The sequence below is a fragment of the Nipponia nippon genome, unplaced genomic scaffold (genome assembly GCF_047370975.1).
Source record: "Nipponia nippon isolate SJK-2023a ecotype South Korea unplaced genomic scaffold, ASM4737097v1 scaffold_28, whole genome shotgun sequence".
Classification (NCBI taxonomy): domain Eukaryota; kingdom Metazoa; phylum Chordata; class Aves; order Pelecaniformes; family Threskiornithidae; genus Nipponia; species Nipponia nippon.
Window position 1 is genome coordinate 1,379,183 of NW_028262345.1, and position 18,704 is coordinate 1,397,886.

Sequence of the window (18,704 nt, forward strand, 5' to 3'; positions counted from 1 at the left end):
CTGTTGAGCTGCCAGAAACGCTTTAGTTCAGATGTGAATTTGTCTACTGAAGAGTGAGATTGTTGTTTGCTAAGTCATCCTGGTTGCATTCTGCCTTTGGCCTCAAGGACAGCTTCAGCGTTAGTGCCATTAACAGATGACTTCATCAGGCACAGATAGTGGAGGGTCATAGGGAGGTGTGTGAAAGCCTGTCTGATTCTTGTCCTAGTCTGGATGTGGCAACGGTGTCTCTAACAGTGCTCAGCAGACAAAAAGCTTGGTGCCCGCTGCTTTTAGCACATCTACGTGGTAGGAGAGGTATCGCTTGTACCGAAACGTAGCGCGGTGCTTGGTTTGCGTGGCAGCCTTTGCGAGGTCCCCCTGTCCCGTCCGTGTGGCTCTGGAAGAGCAGATGTTGCAGAACAGAGAAGGGCTGGGTTGCCCAGCTTGCTGGTGGGACCACAAGGAGGAGCGTTCAGCTGGAGAGGCTGAATGTGCGTTAATAAGTGAACCTGGATTGTAAACCGAGGATTGGGGAGTGGGCGAGACAAAGATTTCAAAAGATAGATCTAACATGAGCCTTAACACCTGGCAGCCCCTCTGGGCTCACACTAAAGGCTTCTGGGCCTGACGGATGGACGGACACAGTGGCAAGAAGCCCCTGGCAGGTTGTGTCCCGTGGGCTCAGCGCGGAGAGTGGGGCTGGCCTGGCCTCCAGAGAGAGGACTGTTAGGTTGGCTTTATTACTGGCAGCAGCTCTAAAGAGCGTAACGTTTACTGGTTGAAAAGACTGCTAGAAGTCCTTCTTGCAATGTTAAAAACGTATGCAGTCAGCTTCCTTTAATCATCTTTTTGCTATTAATTAACTATGAACAACACTACTGTGGTGCGTAGAGTCCCTCCCGGCCAGCTCCAAAGGCCAAGGTGGCCTGTGCCATCTGTTAGTCCTAACTTAATCTGCCCCATGCCTTCTGTGCAAGTGCCAAGCTATTTCTCCTTGCGCTGTCGTGCTGGGTGAGAAGAAAGGGAGACTAAAAAAGCCCAGGCTGGTTTATTTTTTGTTACAGAGCAGTCATGGCCACAGGTGTAACTGAACAGATAAGCAGTGGCATGGGCTTACGGTGAGCAATTGTGCAATAGCCTTGGCATACGAACACAAAGTCACCTCCTCCGTCGCCTTTAGAGTTACCTGCCAGCATCCCTCCAAGGCACGGCTCTAAACTGGCTTCTCCCGTTCTTTTTAATACACTGTTAATTAATGAAGCAGAGGCAAAAATACACACAAACGCAATGGAATAGTTTTTAACCTGGCTTGATTAATGCTGTCAAGTTGTACATCTGAGTGTGAGCTCAGTGGGACTGTTGCTTTTGTTTAATACCACAAGACACCTCAGTCTGGATTGTTGCATTACAGTACAAATAAAAAACAGAAACAAAACCACATCTGCATCATACAAGGTGAGAAGAATATGAGAATTCTAAATATTTACAGAGAAGGGCAAGTGGGGAAACCACAAAAAATATTTACATAAAAATACATGAGCTTGTCGGCATATACATTTTACACCAGTTCACAAAAAAAAGACACTATATAAATTAAAGTGAAGGGAACTCCAAAGGTAACCCAAGATTTTCTGGGATGTTTCTCATGCGGCTCAGGGAAAGAAAAATCAAGTCTTTTACAGCAGGAAAATGAACTGCAAAACAACCCTTTTCTCCCCACACCCTCCCCCCAACTGGACGAGGCAAGACTCTGCACACGAAGGTATTCTGGTGTATGTTTGTTTAAGCCAGACCATGCCTTTCAACATCGGGTTTCTGTAGCACGAGGCTCTGGGAAAAGAGTTGCATGCCTAAGCCGCCTTTTAACGAAAGTAAGTAAAACAATTTCTCATCCAGATTTCCTAACACGTAACACGTCGCTTCAGTCAATGCCCTGGCAATGGCAGAGTACACGTGAGGTTCTGTCCCTTTCTGGGGTTAAAGAGGAACAGTAGGTTTTCAAGTTGGTTTTGGTTTTGTGTAGCAACTTACTACCGCTGTGCAATCCTTACTGACCCCCCCTTCAAATGATGAGCGGAAAACGAGGATCTCTGGAAAGACATAGGCACAAAGTTGTGGGTGTGTTGTCAGGTATGCATATAGATTTCACCTGATAAGACTCTCTAAAAATCAGAAATTAATGCTTTACTTAAGACTTCATAGGGGCTAGGTCCTCCTTACTCGCCTAACATCTGCACTCTCCCTTCGCCAAGGAAGGTCTCCTACGGGTCGCACGTTCCACTTCAAAGCAGAGGGTGGAGTACGCTGCCGGACCCCAACTCGTGCGTGCACTAGGGAGAAACCTGGCAGGGAGTAGCAATTTAAGATGCCGATAGCTTGTGGCAACTATAAGGGAATTATTTAAGAACATAGCTGCTTGTCATCTTTCTGGAGATAAGGTTAGGCAATAAATTACTTCATCTGAGCAGAACTGGACTTGCAAAAGAGCATTGTTTGTGTTGCCGTCCCCTCGCTCTCTCCCGTTCCTCTGCTAGAACGCTAAGAATTGAACTTCCAACTTACCTCCAGATCACCCGCCTTACTTAGACACCCGGCGTAACCTCCCCTCCTCGCTCTGATGCACGACACCCTTTTGAATCTCGGCTATGATTTTTGCAAAGATATAGGTGGATGTTTTGACTTTATAGTGAATCAATTAATGAGGATGTAAAACTTCTAAGGACCATCAGATTAACCACAGTGCAAGAGCAGAACTGCATAGTTCACGATATGGCTTTGCGTGGGGTGGATGCGGGGATGACTGCTGAATCGTACTAGATGTTTAAGCCATGGGCAGTAGCAACGCCAAAAGAAAGGTGCTCCTCTGTATTATTGTCTGGGAATAATCTGTATTAAGCTGATGCCTTAACCTCGCATTTTTGTTTATTGGGGTTTTCTTTTGTGTACCTGTGGCTCAACACTGGCGTACAGAAGTTAGTTTACGTTCTCTGAGAGCTTCCAGCCCGTGAAGTACAGGCTGGCGTGGCTGTGTGCAGAGGGATGGGAGGACGCCGGGTACTAAGTTTTCTGCTGTGTGTCTTTTTTTTTAATGGAGACCTTGTTCTCGAGGGGAAGGCTGTTTGTAGCAGCCATCCAGGTGTATGGGCGTGCACTGCTAGAAGCTCTTTTTGAAAGGCGCTGAAAGCTTTTGTTTCCCAGGGGATGCGAGGGTGCTTAGCACCTGGCACTTCATACAATGCAGCGAGCTGAAGAGCCCAGGCTCAGGCAGTAGAAGCACAAGACCATAAGGAACAGAAGTTGTCCAGGGATGGCACTTGATCTCTAGGGGGAGACGGTGGCTTTGAGCAGGAAAATCCAGAGAGGCATTCACAATTAGCAGGAGCTGGGTTCAGCCCCCTCATAGTAGGATAGTCCTGGTTAACGTAAGGCCCAAACGGAGGTTAGGAGAGTTGCGGCAGGGGGCAGGAGTGGGGAGTTAAGGCTTTCATGGAGAGAGAGAGAGGAGGTTTGACCTACAGCTCTCGTTACCTGAATCCCAAATAGCCTGAACCAAACACATTTGTCCCTGCTTCAACTGGAGACCTCGGCAGGTAACTGGCAGCTGTGGGGAGACTGTGCTACGAGGGTTAGGACCGGTACTAGTCCTAACAATACACGCCTCTACTGAGAGAGCATGTACTTAAACTGGACTCCCTTGGCGAGCTTGCGCCGAGGAATCTGGACAGGTCAGCTTTTCCTAGGGAGTCAGCTAGCAATGGAGACAGGGTGGCCCACAACGTGGCTCACCTAATGGCCCCTTTCTATGGATTTCTGTTAATTTTCTTAAAAGAAAACTTTACAAAAAGCATTCCCTCACAAAAAAACCCAACCCCTCTACCTGGTCATTACTCACAAAGAGATTGCAGTAACCTGGATCACAGTGCTGCTTTCTTTTTTCGCTCTCCTTTTTTTTTTTTTTTTTTTTTCTTTTTCCTGGCTGCCAGATTTATTTCCGTAACATGTAAGGACAATTCTTCTAAACAAAACGCTTAAAACAAGAGCATTGCACAATAAAACAGGACCATAAGGTAGTGTTACTGAAACAGCCCCAGACAAGGCTACAAGATTAAAAGAAGCAAACAGCTAAAGACTAGTTGGCTACTAGAAGCAGGTTTTCCTTATGATTTTAAAGCCTCAAAACAGCCATGAAATTTTTCTTTGTTCAAAAAACTATCTAAGTTCCCGTTAACTTTCACAGCTGTGTGCTAACTGCAGGACCTCCAGGTTTTTAATAAAACATTAGAGATTCAAAACAGGTAGAGAAGTTCTTCAACCACACAGAACAGGAATGGCCTTGGAATTTATCAGTGAACATTTAAAAACTCCTAAATCTCAAGTATTGCTTGCAAGCCCTGTCTAATGAAATGGATGTGCTTTATTTATAAGGTGGGGTTGTAGTGAGTCCTGGGAAGCCGGAGAGGCTGCACAGGAGATGCTGCCTGGCTTATTTTATGATACAGAAAGCTTTTAAATCCGTAGGACAAAGTTATTAGTGTGTTTATAGAGTGCACTGGCCTTCTGTCCCTACTGCTAACTGAATACTGGTACGAGCCACGCTTGTGATATGGGAGGCAATGCTATTTCACAGCGCACAGACAGCACGTAACTACTCTGTATGTGCCACAACTTCACAGGGATCCCCTTGCCAACACAGAGCGTAAAGGCTACAGAAAGCCGGGTCCTGTAGACCTTCAGTTTAAGGTCAATCGGAGCATTCCCTGATCTAAGAGCTGCAGGATCTGGCCCAGGGCAAATAGCTGGTCATGCAGATAACGGCACCTACACAGTCATTCCCAGCTGGTAAGCTGGGCTCCATTTTACAAGCTGGACATAATGCTACAGATTTTTTTATTTTTATAGTGTTTTTTTTGGTAGAGAGATGATACTGTCTGGCCAGCCACAACATGGTATTAAATCGTCTGGACTGTAGATAGCCTAGCAGTAAAGAGGAATTAGCATGAAATGGGTGTGCTGTTCCCAACTGTGTGTGTATGGTTTGGTGTATTCCTGTGTTTTGTTTTGTGTTTGGGTTTTTTTTTTTTTTTTTTTTTTTTTTCTCTTTTCTTTTGGTATGAGAAATGCAAACCTGCCCTACTTGGCTTCCATAGCTGGCCTCTGCTTATGACAGTGAAATTTAAAGTAATTTGATTTCTTGTAGTCAGAAGGAGCTTGTTAAGCAAGCAATTGAAAAAGTGCGTTGTATTTTGAACTTGCTTCAGAGCCTATTCCGCAGGCTTGAAGTCAAAACAGGCTCCCACCTGCTTGAAAGCAACTGAAGTGGATCCACTAGGCCTAAGTAATAATTTTAAAGGGAGAGGCAGGACCTCGGCATTTATCAAGAAGAAAATACTTAGGAAGTCTTTCCCCCCTGCCCAGCTTTTAGCCCACCGTTGCTGCGTAACCTCGGAGGGGGCAGAACAGCGGTTCTTCCAAGGCATGCCGTGGAGACCCTTTCTTGGAAGCTAGCAGTGGGATGGGCAACTTGCTACACACGGGGCTCGCAGGGAAAACAGCTGCATGCACGGTCCATCATGCACGGGACCATGGAGGCGCGGTGAGGAAGCGGTAGTAACTGCCAATGTCAAATCTGGGGAAGGAAAAACTTTTCCTTCCCGCCCCTTGCCCCAACAGCATCTCTTTTGGCTCTGCCCGGCCTCTCTGGCAACATCTGTGTGCCAACAGCCTGCCCTCTCATTCCAGTTGTCTCAAAACTACACGAAAAAGCTCTATCTCTACTACATAAAAACAGTGAGTGGTGGGCTGGTAGGGGTGGGGCTGAAGGTGGGTTTGCTTTGCTCATCGGGGCAGGGTTGTTTTTTTTTTTTTTTTCCGTCACTGAAAAAATAAAACAGTCCGCTGTCCAGCAGAGGCTGCTTAGACTCTATCCCTCCTTCCCCCCACACCAGCTCACTCAACGTGGACCTCTGTTTCAGGCCTCTGCAAACACAGCTCCGTCGGGAGGAAGGCTCCCTGGCCAAGGGCCGTGGCATAAGTTCTACTGTGCACATGGGTAAAACTGGGGGGCGCGAACCCCCCTCCTCCAACATAGCCCCCTCTTTGGTGCTGAGGCATGGTATGGTAATCCTCCAAATTATCATACTGGGACACCACAGTCATCGTGCTTTGGCGTTTCCCAAGGGTTTGGTATGGGTAGAGGAGGGCAGAGTCCCTCTCCATCGTTTCGGGGTGCTGCATTCTGAGGCTGTGGCTCCGTTCGGGCTTGGGCGGCGGTGCCATGGGAGAGGCGGCGTGCTCCTCTTCTTTATAGCAGTCTCTGGAGTGTTTCTCCATGGGTGCAGTCGGCCTGGCTCGAGACCTCTCCAAATCCGGCCTGTCCTCAGCCAGCCTCACCTCCTTGTGGTTCAGTCTCAGGGTCTCCTGGTTTGCCGGGATGTACTTCCCACCCGAGTGCTGGTAACCGATGGGCTCAGAGGGCTCTGGGCCACCTTTGGGCCTGTAGTCGGGATAAGGGGGCCCGTTTTTGGATTCGGAAGGCTGCCTATGGCTTGCCTCCTGCTGCAAGTGCGTCCTGTGTTCGTTCGTGTTGCAGCCCGGCTCGTGCAGCTTCCTATTCCGGACGCTGCTCTGCTTCTGGGGCAGGGACGGCTTCTCCGACTGCCCGTTCCCGTAGGCCCCGTGGTAGTGGGCTCTGTCCAGCTCTGGCTCGGGGTGCTGCATGTAGTAACGCTCGTCCCCATCGGGCGTAGCTGCTTTGGCCGGGTACCTCCCCTCCTTCCCTTCTGCCACAGTGAGGAGGCCAGTTTTCCCAGGATCCGATTTGCTGCGCAAGTGAATCACGTCCAGTCCTCCCAGTTCCTCCTGCAGCAGTGGGGCCACGTTATCGTACTGGGACATCACTGGCCCTTTCACTTTCTGGCGTGTGCGGCTCTCCCGGCGAATAGACTGCATGCGGTACTTCTCCATGTCCTCGAGGTCCCATGACATGTACGTGTGCTTGATGTCCGGGGCAGGAGGCACGTCTCTGCTGATGAAGCTGTGCTCTTTGCCTGCCAGGTGGCTGATGAGGCCACCCCGAGGGTAGGCAGACAAGCTGGGATAGCGGTACAGGCCTTTGCTTGGCAGCCGGGAGGCGTACGATGCAAAGTCTCGGCTGGGCAGGGGGTGGAAAGGCCTGACCCGCACAGTGCTGTAGGGGTCCAGGTCGTAAAAGCTCCCATCAGCAGTGGTGTAGTAAGAGGAGCCGGAAGAGCTGGAGTAAGGGCTGTACCGGTAATGTACCCGCCCGTTCTCAAAGTAAGGCTGCAGCTGAGTGACGTGGTAGTCGGAGTGGGGCTGATATGGCTTGTACTGATAGAGGGGCCGCGGGCAGTACACTGGCTCGTCATCCGGCGGCACCTCGGTCCGTGAAATGGGAACGGAGCGGATAGCAGAGGCGGCAGGGGTGGGGACGTGCAGCGACTGAACCCTGCGGATAGTGGGGTAGGGTGGAGCATCCTCGGCATAGCTGGCGTTACGCAGGCCCGTCGGGCTCACGGAGGACACAAACTCTGTCCGGCTGCGAGGCTTGGAGTGCAGAGCTGAGGTGCTCTTCCCCTGGTTTGTGTAGGTGTTGTAGCGAGTGCTCGCAGAAGTGGGCGTCTCTGACCGAGGAGGGTAGGCTTGGTGCTGCTCAGGCTTGCTGTGGTACGAGACGTGAGGGGGAACGCTCTCGGGCCTGTACTGATGGATGGAAGGCGGCTTGTGGTGCAGGTAGTTGTCTGGCCCAGAGGGCTCGGGGATGCTCTCTGGCTTGGGGTGCGGCACGTACACGGACTGCAGGGAAGCGTGCTTGGGTGGCGGGGGTGGCGGTGGTGGCAGCAGGGCCTCCTCCACAGAGGAGGCCAGCATGGAGGAAGACAGGAAGGCGTGATAATTGGAGTTGTTGATGGCATCTGCGTTGTTGGAGTGCATGGCGGCAGCAATTTTGCTCTCCAGCGTTCTCACAGGCGGGACAGGGGGTGTAAAGCTGTAGGAGGAGTGAGTAGGGACGGACTCGGACCGCAGGTGCAGCGGGGGAGCCCTCGTAGTCTCCCGAGGCTTTTCCAAATGGCTCTGGTGGCCCGTGGGCACAGAAGAAGAGCAGCGGGTGGTGGTACTGCTTTCTGGGACGAAAACAGGAGCAGGCTCAGGTGGCTTTTCAGGGGCAGTTGCGCCCCATACCTACAGGGAAGAAACCAGAAGAAGTTAGAGGCAAGCACCTCCCCCCCCCCCCAATCTGTAGTTAAAATATCACACATGCTTGTATGGATTAGTTCAATGTATGTTTTTTTCTGTGCCTGGCTTCTGTTTGCTGTGGAGAGCTAGTGCTGCTCGCTGTAGAAGATGCGTAGGTTCCCTTTCGCAGCAAGGGCAGCGTGGTGCCTCTGGGAGATTTCAAAAGGGAGCCGAGGGGCTTGCGAGGGCTCTCTCTGCAAACATCAGACTGGAGAAAGGGGAGGAGGTGGCTGTCTCTTTATAGCAACAGGTTTTATGCAGTGGCCCACAGTGTTTTGTTAGGTGGCCTGCTTTTAAATGTACTTGTCTTAATGAAGATGTACCTGGATTTAAACTCGCGCCCTGCTGAGCAGATCAAGTGGTGTAATACAGCAGAAATGCCTTCCTTAACCGTGGCTGCAGTGCTTAAGATGGGCTGCAAGCGTGCATGTTTCATGGGCAGCGGGTAGTTTGGATTTCTGAGTGAACACTTCTATGTCTAACTCCCACTGGGAATCTGACCCGCTTTATTAAAGAGGGTCTTGTGAACAGAGGATGTAAAAATTCTTACTTGTTCCTGCGCACTTCTAGACTAGGGTTCCCTGTACCAGTCACCCCAGCAGATACTTTTCTCCTTAAAACCAAGGAGAGCAGGTCTATCGGGATGTTCCCTTGCGTTCCGTTAGGAAATTCTGCGCTGCTTTCCCGTAAGGCTGTGTTGTACGTGCATGATTTCCAGTAACCTGTGAATCCCCCGCCTCTTGCCATTTGGATTTGGACCGACTCTCCCGGAGCTCAGCCTCCTACAATTACAGATTAGCTGTCCCCGGACGCTGCGCTCGCAAATACGTGCGAGGCTGGGGGCCACATCCACGTACCTGACTGGAACTACTCGATGCTTTTGCCGAGGCCGCTGGCACTTGTCCCATTGCTGACTGGTGATCTTGCCTCTGCGACGGGGCGGGCTGGCTGGTTGCGAGTGTGCGCTGCGCAGCCGTAACGGTGACGTCTGCCTGAGCGGCGGCTGGACCGGCTGGCCCGCGGTTAGGCTCAGTTGCTGCTGTTGTCTGGATGGTTGTTAAATATGGCATTGAAGCCGGGGTGCTTTTCTCCCCGGCGGTTACGACTGGAGGAGACTGAAGTTTGTCATCAGCCGTGGCGATAGGAACGTGGTGCTTGTCCCCAGACACGCATGCACGGAGGTGGGGCTTATCTACAGGCAAGTCTGTTGGGGGTGGCTCCCAGTCAGGCAGTGCACCTGGAGTATGGTGGTGGGTGTGCTCCCAGTCCCCAGCGTGGGAGGGGAAGGGATCTTTGTCCCCCGGTTTCCCAGGATGGAAGCTGGACTGCTCCTGCTCTGCATCTCTGCTACCAGGCATGTCCCCAGGCATGCCAGGGTGGAGTGGTGGGGGGTCCCGGTTTCCAGGTGCACCTGGCGGGTGGTTCTGCTCCCCGGGTGTGCTGCTACCTTGGAAATCCTGCTCTACGGGTGCACCAGTCTGGAAGTGAAGTCGGTTCTCAGGCAGACCAGTATACAGGTGGAGCTTGTCTGGAGCACCAGCAGAGAGATGGAGCTTTTCTAGAGCTGTGCCAGCTTCAGTCTCTCCGTAATTTGTGCTTTCAGAATGAGCATCTCCTGGCCTTTTCTGGGACTGAGCGGATGCTTGCTGTGCGGACTCGGCTAACGCTAGGGCTAGCATGCGCGCTGCATTTTTCGGAGGAGGAGGAGGGATAAGAGACACAGAACTGACGGGAACAGGATCCTGGGGGGAGTCGAGGGCAACTGCTCCTAATGGGGGGAAAATTGAGAGAGAGAGTGATTTTATGTTACCCAATAAGGAGAGTGACCTAACCTTAATGACTATTATAAAAAAATAGATGCTCTCCACACTTTCACAGTGGCAATTCCTTCTGACGTGAAACGCTATCTCTTCTGTCTCACATGCAAACGCTGCTCGATAGCACAGCAGTTCATCACAAAAAGGAAAAAACACAAGAGATTGTCTCCTCTTGAGAAGAGAAAGGCTCCTCTTGCATTTCTAGAGAGGTAGGAAGGAGGTAGCAGAGAATGAGATACCCTTACACAATTTTGATCATAAGGTTTTAGGCGAAAAGGTCCCTTCTTCGAGTGTTGGCAGGTTTTTAAAATTAAAAAAAAAAAAAAGTCTCAGGTGGTCTATTGGCTGAAATGATTTAGAAGGACATGCTAAATAGATTTTCACATATGACAGGATGGGAAAAAAAAAAAGTGGTGTACAAAGTATTATGGAAAATTTATCTGAGATTTGTGTGATGTAGGGAGAAGGCAGAGGTTAAGACCTTACTGATCTGCACAGCCCTGCGAGACACTTGTGATCAGAACTGACGGGCAATCCCCTCTCCTAAAAGGCACGCAGAGGAGGACGGTTTTGAGAGCAGGTCCCCTTTGGAACTTAAAGAAAGAATGGAGGAAAAAGCACTGTACCTGGCTGTGTGTGTCCAGTGGGTACAGTCTTATTCTGACTGCTTGACATTGGTCTCTCCCCTTCTTCTGGCAACTCTGGTTTGCCAGCAGCCACTAGCTGGGCATGCTGTAGCTCTTGGTGGGCTCCTTCCCCTGCTCCTGTTTCACTGTTTTTCAGGGGCAAGGACATCTGGGTTGGGGACCTGTTTGTCATATCAGTGATGCCAATCCCTTTGCTCCAGCTGGAAGTGGAGGAGTTTCTGGATGTGATGGGCGCTCCTCCAATCACTTCTGACATGCGGCTGGGCAGGGCGAAGGAGACGGGTTCTGATGTAGTCAGCGGCGGAGACTTGATGGGCTTTTGCCCCATCTTGGGTGAGAAGGCATGGGGCTTGCAGGCCTTCTCTTCGGTTGGGCTCAGGTCCAGAGTAAAGAAAGGACTCATCTTCTCTTGGAAAGGGGAGACTGGCTCAGAGCTCGTGGCACTGCCTGGTGTCTGGGACTGGCTGCCTGATTCTAAGTCCTTCTTTAGTAGGCTTGGCTTTTCCTTATTTATGCCAACTGACTCCATCAGGGAGGTACTGCTGTCCAGGCACTCGGACTCTGCTTGGGGCGGGCTGCACTGAAAAGACATTGGGTCAAAATCCAGGCTAGCGACTCCGATATCAGGTGGGCTCAGGTCAACGTCTTCAGCAGATCGAGGAGAAATCAGGGCAGGAACGTGGATGAGCCCCTCGTCCCCATCACTGTCGTTGTCGTGGGGAAGGTTGTCGTAAGAGTTGCAGCGATTCACGTTTCCTAAGAGCTCTCCGTTGAAGGAAGCAGACAATGCGTCGCTACTGGACCTAGGTCTTCTGGGTCGGAACAGTTTAGATTCACCTAGGAACGAGTAGAAACGTACGGATTAGCGTCAAAATCTTACTGTCCAGGAGGTGATGGTTCGGTGTTGTTTTTAAAGTAGTCTTACGGCGGTGTGCAAGATGCTCACCTGGTGAACTCCAAACACAAAAGTCATGTAGTCAGCAGTAGCTGTCAATTGTGTTTGCTCGAACTCTTTTACAGGAGTTGTCAGCTCCGATCTAGTCTGAAACTAAGCTATGTGCAAAAACAAAACTAGTTTGAGTGTGCTGTAGACCTAAGGCTTTCTCAGAAAGCATTTTCCTTCCCGATGCCGTTTTTTCCACCTTAGAATAGAAAGGGGAGATGGCAAGGAATGAATGTAATGAATGCATGAATGTAAGGGGTGCTGGCTACGTGAAAGCAAGAAGTTTGCTTTTTTTACCTTAGAAGGAAAACAAAGACCTGAAGAGCATTTCTCTGTGATACCCGTGCGTGTTGGCAGCGGTAAGCTGCTTCATTAATTAGCAAGTCCAGCTTTTACTGGAGGGGCAGAAAACCTTTTCAATCCGCACACATTAAAAGGTGTAGGTACAATTTGGTCTTACCATCAACAGCATGCAGAGAAGTAAGCGATTCTTCGCTTTTAGCTGAGCGAAGAGTCCCGCTGTCTCCTCGTCCACCTGAGGAAATGCAACCGAGACAGTGAGAAGGTGAATTATAAAAGTGATTTATATTTGGCTATGTAATGGTAGCAGGAAAAACACAAATGGGGTTCTAGCAACAGAACCACTGTCCTCAGAGTAGCAGTTGTGCTTTTTTGTTTTGGGGTTGGGTTTTCTTGGTTTTGTTTTTACTCCAAAGCCCTTAAAGAAAAACCTTTATCCTGTTCCACTGTTAATATGCTTTGCTGTCTCAGACAGATGTAGTCCTGTTTGGCACGGGAGACTTCCCTACGGAGGTCCCTTTCAACCCATGATTCTATACTACCGGGCAAGAGGCAAGTACAAGAGAGTGAATCAATTTTTGATACTCATTTTACAGACTGGGGAAAAGTAACCTACCAAAATGGTAACTGCTGCAGGTGACGGGTTGGGGAACAACTCCCCACATCACCCTGCTCTGGATGTACCTGTGATAATTGCCTGGCTCCTACCAGCAAACAAAAATCCTTAAAAATGGGGAAGACGGTAACGTTTACACAACTATGTGTAGTAAACAAGTGCGACTGCAGTGCTGCAAGGAGACGGTCTTATAGGGCGTCATAGAATGTGTTTATTGTACTGAAGACTATGAGGGTTACAAGTTGAAAGTGGCACCAGGAAGAAAATGGGATAGAAGTCCTCACTGGCCCAGGTTTAGGGATTTGTGGTGTGTTTTACTGCAAAAACATATTGTTGCTATTTCTAAATTTGGAAAGAGACGGTAAACTATACGTGGAGAGGGCTGAGAATTCAGAGTCTGTGTCCACTGGATGCAGCTACAGAAGGTTGTTGGATGCCTTCGCTAGTTACACTGGTATAGCTTTCGGGGTGAATGTGTTTGTGGAGAAGTGCCTTTACCTGGTTTAATTGTGTGTCTTTAGAGAGCAGCAGAGGGAGCCAGAACTGTATTCTTATTTCATAATAGCAGTGTCAGAAGGAATTATTCTGAGGCTATGTGTATATATATATATACACATATATATATAGCCTTTCAAAAGGGACTCTGAGAAAAGCGTTAGAGGTGTGTGCACTAGCAGGTTTGGCTCTTGAGCTAAAGGGAGATCCATTTAGGACAGACAGCAGTTAACTGAAGATGTTATGCATGGCTTGAACGCTAGAAGGAGATAGAAGCACACTGCAAACACAAAATTCTGCATTGCTGAAAACCCCAGGTTTTTGGAAGCTGGATTTGCACCCTTACCTGCCAGGGCTATGGCTTTCATTTCTGAGGGCTCGCTGGGATTGCGCTGCAGTTTGCGTTTGGACACGGATGATGATTTCCCCAGGTTGAAGAAGGAACGCCAGCTGCCAACTGGCGATTTCTTCATCTTGCTGGGCGGCCTTTTTCTGGAGTAAGAAAATAGAGCAAATTGTTGGAGGGGGAAGCTGCACTTAGTTCCCCGCTACTGGTGGTTCGTTATTAGCGCTCCCTGGCTTCTGCTGAAACAAAGCTTAGAAACTCGGTTTCTTTTAAATAGCCGAGGATGTTTTCATTTTTACAGCTCAGCGCTAAAGTCTTGCTGGGTGAATTGCACCAGACTACGCGAAGCGGGTGCACTGCAGGTGAGCAAAGGCTCCGTACGCGTACAGGACAGCAGCTAAGGGACGGCTTTTATTTAGCTGGCAGATGCACCAGTTGTCTGAGGAGCTGTGCAGCCATAAAAGGTATTCAGAAGCATCTCTCGCTCATGCTGTAAAATCACATTCGTCTCCTCCCACTGCCATATTTAATTTCCAGTGTCATCAAGTCTGTCCAACTGCTTCACTTTGAGGGGAACCTGGATTTGTTACAGGCAATTAGTCCTGAAATCTGGAAAACCCCAGTGTTTCCAGGTGTTTGCCCTGTTTACGTTTCTGTGCACATGGCTAATGCAGGCATCTATATGCATCACGTGCAACATGGCTTTAAACGTTTAATGATAACCCTGCTAAAAAGGAGGGAGTGGCACAGAAGTTGCATGGCTAAACTAAGGCCACGAGGCAACTGATGTAAGCTGAACCCTCACAGAGTCCAAAGCGGGCGGAAAACTGGCTACAATACTTTACATACGACTAGTGTTAAGTCAATATCAGCAAGTTTTTGCTGTAATCAAACAAAAAAACCCAGTTATGACACATGCTGGAAAGGAAACTTGTCTCTACCTTTCGGATGGAAAGTCTATGACCGTGTGGAATTTCCCTTGTAAAGCTGCAGGGCCTTCTCCCACTTCTATGTATTTGCTGTCTGCCACGATGGGGGAGTTGATCTGGGCTTGCGTCCGTGCCTGTGCCTCCTCCAGCGTGAGCAGCTTTGTGGAAGGAGAGGACACCAACAGAGACTTGGGCCGTGATAAAGAGCTGTGCCCTGTAAGGGAAAACCACAGGCAACAAGGAGAATCAGAAAACAGCAGTACAGAGATCAAAGCTCTGGGTCTGTGTGTCTAGGGAGGCGCTGTGTTTTTCTAAATCTTTGTTATCCCAGCCACTGAAAGATGTGGTCAAAATAACCATTTTGTCAGAGGTATGTTTATGACAAAAAAAGTTCTCATAACTGAGAGCAGCTTAGTGTATTTTTAAAAAAAAAAAAAAAAAAGGCAGAGGGAAGCAGGTAGGTTAGAAACCTTCACTGACACATTTCACTTAAGCTTCATCTGTATGCAAAAGGCTGTAAAGAAAGCGATGCTTTTTCTTCTTCTAAAGCCTGGCTTCAGCCATTCCCAGGCTCCTCCTCTCGGTGCAGCAGGAAAAGCCCTGCGTGACTGAAGTGGCTACAAACTAATGTGCAGATGGACACACTGAAGAGAATCTAGCTGTGGGTCTTGCCCTTGGCCTTTTTACAGCTCGGGCTTGTTTTTGGAGACGAACACGTACGTTTTTGTAAAAGTAGCTGATGTTGCCTCCTGCTGCTAGGATCTGCTAAGTCAGCTTGCAGTGTAGAGGAGACGGAGGAGCCTGGTGTAAGAGCAGCTGTCTCTTGTGTGCCATGGCTTATTGTGCAAGTATTATTTATACGGTTATTCTCGCATGACGTAAGGGGGGTGGGGGGAAGTACGTCATCCCTTTGCATCAACATCCTGGTTGGTTCCGTTCCTGCTACTATCCTTTTAGCATCGCAGCTCCTGTGTGAAGCGTGCACGCTCTCGCCTGTGTTTGTCAGCTGCACGTGCTATCCTGCGTGAAGTCTGGGTTCCAGCTGTCTTTGCAATAGCCTTACCTGCAATGGCTTAAAGCAGGCTTGGGAATGCCACCTTCGCCTCTTGCGGGCGGGTACAGGCAAGCAGCCGTGATCAAAAAGAGGATGCTGCCTTGCTGTATGTAGCGCAGTATTCCTGCACGTAGCTGATACGCTGTGAAATAGCCCGACCCTTCTCCCCGCCAGTTTTGTGTCAAGGCACGCTGAATGCGAATGACCAAGTCATTAAACAATTAGCTGAATTTACATCGTCCATTCTAAGCCTGGATAATCATTTGGCTCGGATTCTTAGCGTGCTTATCTTCCCCTGGCAGAGCTCAGCCTGCTGTGGGCTATTACCGTTCAGCCAAGCTAACCTCTGGCTCCTAGTGACTGAGAATTGCCTTCCAGTAGGAACAAAAGCTGGACTTGGAGCGACTCTGCTATCCTAAGTAGAGGTAGGACCTGTTTAAAAGTGGGGAGCAGCAAATATACTGGAAAAACAGCTACCTGTACTCCACAGGTGACAGTGACTGCACTGACGGTGCACATTTCATAGGAAGGGCAGGTTACCAAAGCAGATGGTACACACTTAATGCTGCTTAGGAGTAATAATAGCTTGCGGTATGCTCGTTTGTTGATCTAACCTACAGCGTAAACTTTCTTCCTGGTGACTGAAGAGATTCCTTACAATGTCTCGGTGCTAGGACACAGAAGTAGTAGCCAAACATTAAGATGTGCACTTCTGTAGAGCATCCTTGGCTTCTAAGAACGGTACTGATAGCATGTTCTAAAACCAGGTGATAGCTAACAGCATAACCCTGGAAATCTGTCCTCTAGGTTATCGTAAAAAAAATATTTCAAATGTCTCGGATACCGATTAAGTGTCTGCTACCTTTTTAGATCCAGGTAAAGCTAGCGGAGGAAGACACGCACCTGCTCCATCTCGTATGACTGAGCTGAGTTTGGAACTGAAGAGGACGTCCACGTGGTTCAAGATGAATTCCACAACTACCGACTGGATCCGCACCTCCATGAAGGCAGCTGTTCCGCTGAAGCAGGCAGACTCTATCTGCTTAGATCTGAAGAAAAAGCAGATTAAATGAAACGTGAACAGCCAGAAGAACAGAGGAAGATGCGCTCCTTTCGGGTAAGGCATGTGGTGAGCTACTGTGCCTGGCTGCTCAAGCAGACAAGACTTTAGGGGCAGTTAGGAGATTAAATCTCAGCAAAGTATTACACAAATGATCATTCTGACTAGTGATTTATACCCGGGCTTTGGTTTCAGGTTTGAGTCTTACTGAAAGGGCAAGAGGAACACTGGTCCCGGACTCGAGGAATTACCGGATCGAGGTAAATGAACTGCACCCCCAAAGCGGGCAGCTGTTTGTTAACTTATTTCCAGATACTGTGAAGGGCAGCAGTTTAATGCAGTGGCACTGTACATCGGCCTTCTAATGCGGTTTTCCCTCTAGCAGGGAACGTCTCCAACCGATCCTGCTCAGCAAGCACCCCAATATTCACAAAGGCAAACTCAAACAAGAGATCATTTGACTGCTTGTGGGTGAATTGCCAGAAAGGAGAAAAGAGCTTACCCTCATTAACTGCACACAGGGGAATCTATGACTCGGGTTTCTCAGGTCGGTAACAAAAGCAGTCCAGAAATCAATACAATGGAGGCCAGGGAGATTTTTTTCTTTTAAAGCAAAATTTTTAAATTATACCATTAATTTTAAACTACCCTATTACACACTTTCAAAACAAATTTTAGGGAACAGATTTATCCAAGATCATTTCCATAAATTTGAATTTTTGCAGCCAAAAGCTGTTGAATTAGACTCTAGAGACTCATGCAAGGGGAAACCAGTGATGCCACTGAACAAATTTTCCTGGATGATCAAGGACACACTAGTCTCATCTAACCAGGAGGGGGGAAAAGAGGGTTGGGGGAACCCTTCCTTGCCACTACTGAATTGCAGTCACGGGAATTGCGTTGCGGTGAGACAGGATAATATCGGGGTGTTCTCTCCGGGTGGTTCCGCTGACGGCAGCGGGGGGCTATTTTGCATCGCTGGTTCAGGAGCTTGCCAGCTGGTCTCAAGCCACTGCTTAGAATGACTTCCCATTAGGAATTTTACAGGAGGAGAAGAGCACATCGGATGGAAGAAAGGAAGATCTCTTTCTCAGCTGCTGAAAGTTATCATTTTCTGGAGAACAGGTACCTGTCTCTTTTTTTATAAATATAAAAACTTATCTTGTATTGAAATGGGGGAAAAAAAAAAGTGAGTACCTTAGGAGGTTTGGAGCCCAGACGATTGCTAAGTTCTTAGTGTGCATATTTGTGATGGAGCAGTAATCAGCTAGACGAGCTAAGTGTCTCATTAGGAACTCCAGTGTCCTGGAAAACAGGAGAGAGGCAAATGTTCAGCACCAACGAGCAAAGCCATGCTGCAACTTACTAAACAAACCCCGGTTCATGATTTTCTTTTGGTTTGACAGCTCACGGGGAAAAAAAAAAAAACCCAACATTGAACTATGTCCCCCAAGACTGATGGTAAAGCTGTCTTTAGCAAATAATTACACTGGGGTGGGGCAAGGGGAGTCTCTCTGATTTGTCCAGGCTCAATGAAAAGACGGCCAAAGCATCTGCTCTCAGTCCAAGGGCTGGATCCAGCAAACGCTGAGGCGGACGGGAATAATCTAAGTGCCACCAGCACAGCAGGATCTAGAAGCAGAGCGCCCTGGAAATCCATCGCTTGACTGCTTTACTGTAACACCGCAAGAGAAATACACCCTCTGCGCTGTCTGGGGTAGCACTGCAGTGCTCCTTAAATAGGGATGGGAAAGGACGTGGACTGGTGGACTGTTAGTCTTGGTAAGGGGGGGAGTGTTTATGTAGACACCCCGATATTGAAAACCAGCACATTGTACCATGAGTTCTACTTATGAAATTACTGGCTACAGCTTTCTTCTAGGTATCTTACAGCAGACACAAGGGTAAACTTCAGAGGCTTCTGTTCACATTAAAAAAGAAAAAGTTTTTTGTATATTAAATGCTACCGCTAACACCCAGGAGGAGGAGGGAGCACAAGGTGGTAATGAAAATGCTGCTGTACCCTCCTCCGTGCTGCTGCCTGGCAGCAGCCCTGGCTTGTCTCTGTCTCACTGCGTACCCTTTTTTGGGGGGGGAGCGGACGGGGGGCTCAAAATTCTACAAATGGACAAGGCCTGAAGAGAAGACAGATGGACATCTCTGGCACCCTGCTCCAGCATGGAACTTCTCATCGCCGTGTAGCAGAAAAATAAAGTTTTTCCCTTCTTCAAGCTGCTCTCCTTGTCTCCATCGTTTTGCATC

General features: G+C 48.9%; 1 protein-coding gene across 9 annotated transcripts in view; it reads right to left on the bottom strand.

The window, feature by feature from the left end:
* Positions 1-1,275: 1,275 nt before the first annotated feature.
* ARHGAP32 (Rho GTPase activating protein 32) overlaps positions 1,276-18,704 on the bottom strand; it is a 257,698-nt gene continuing 240,269 nt past the window's right edge. For all 9 annotated transcript variants that reach the window (XM_087763521.1, XM_087763516.1, XM_087763519.1 and 6 more), the window contains 8 exons: positions 17,640-17,747; positions 16,286-16,431; positions 14,341-14,542; positions 13,400-13,545; positions 12,103-12,177; positions 10,679-11,536; positions 9,093-10,003; positions 1,276-8,181 (listed from right to left, as the gene is read on the bottom strand). In XM_087763521.1, the coding sequence (XP_087619647.1) occupies positions 5,929-8,181; positions 9,093-10,003; positions 10,679-11,536; positions 12,103-12,177; positions 13,400-13,545; positions 14,341-14,542; positions 16,286-16,431; positions 17,640-17,747 (4,699 nt within the window). In that variant the 3' untranslated portion in view covers positions 1,276-5,928. The remainder of the gene's footprint in view (positions 8,182-9,092; positions 10,004-10,678; positions 11,537-12,102; positions 12,178-13,399; positions 13,546-14,340; positions 14,543-16,285; positions 16,432-17,639; positions 17,748-18,704) is intronic.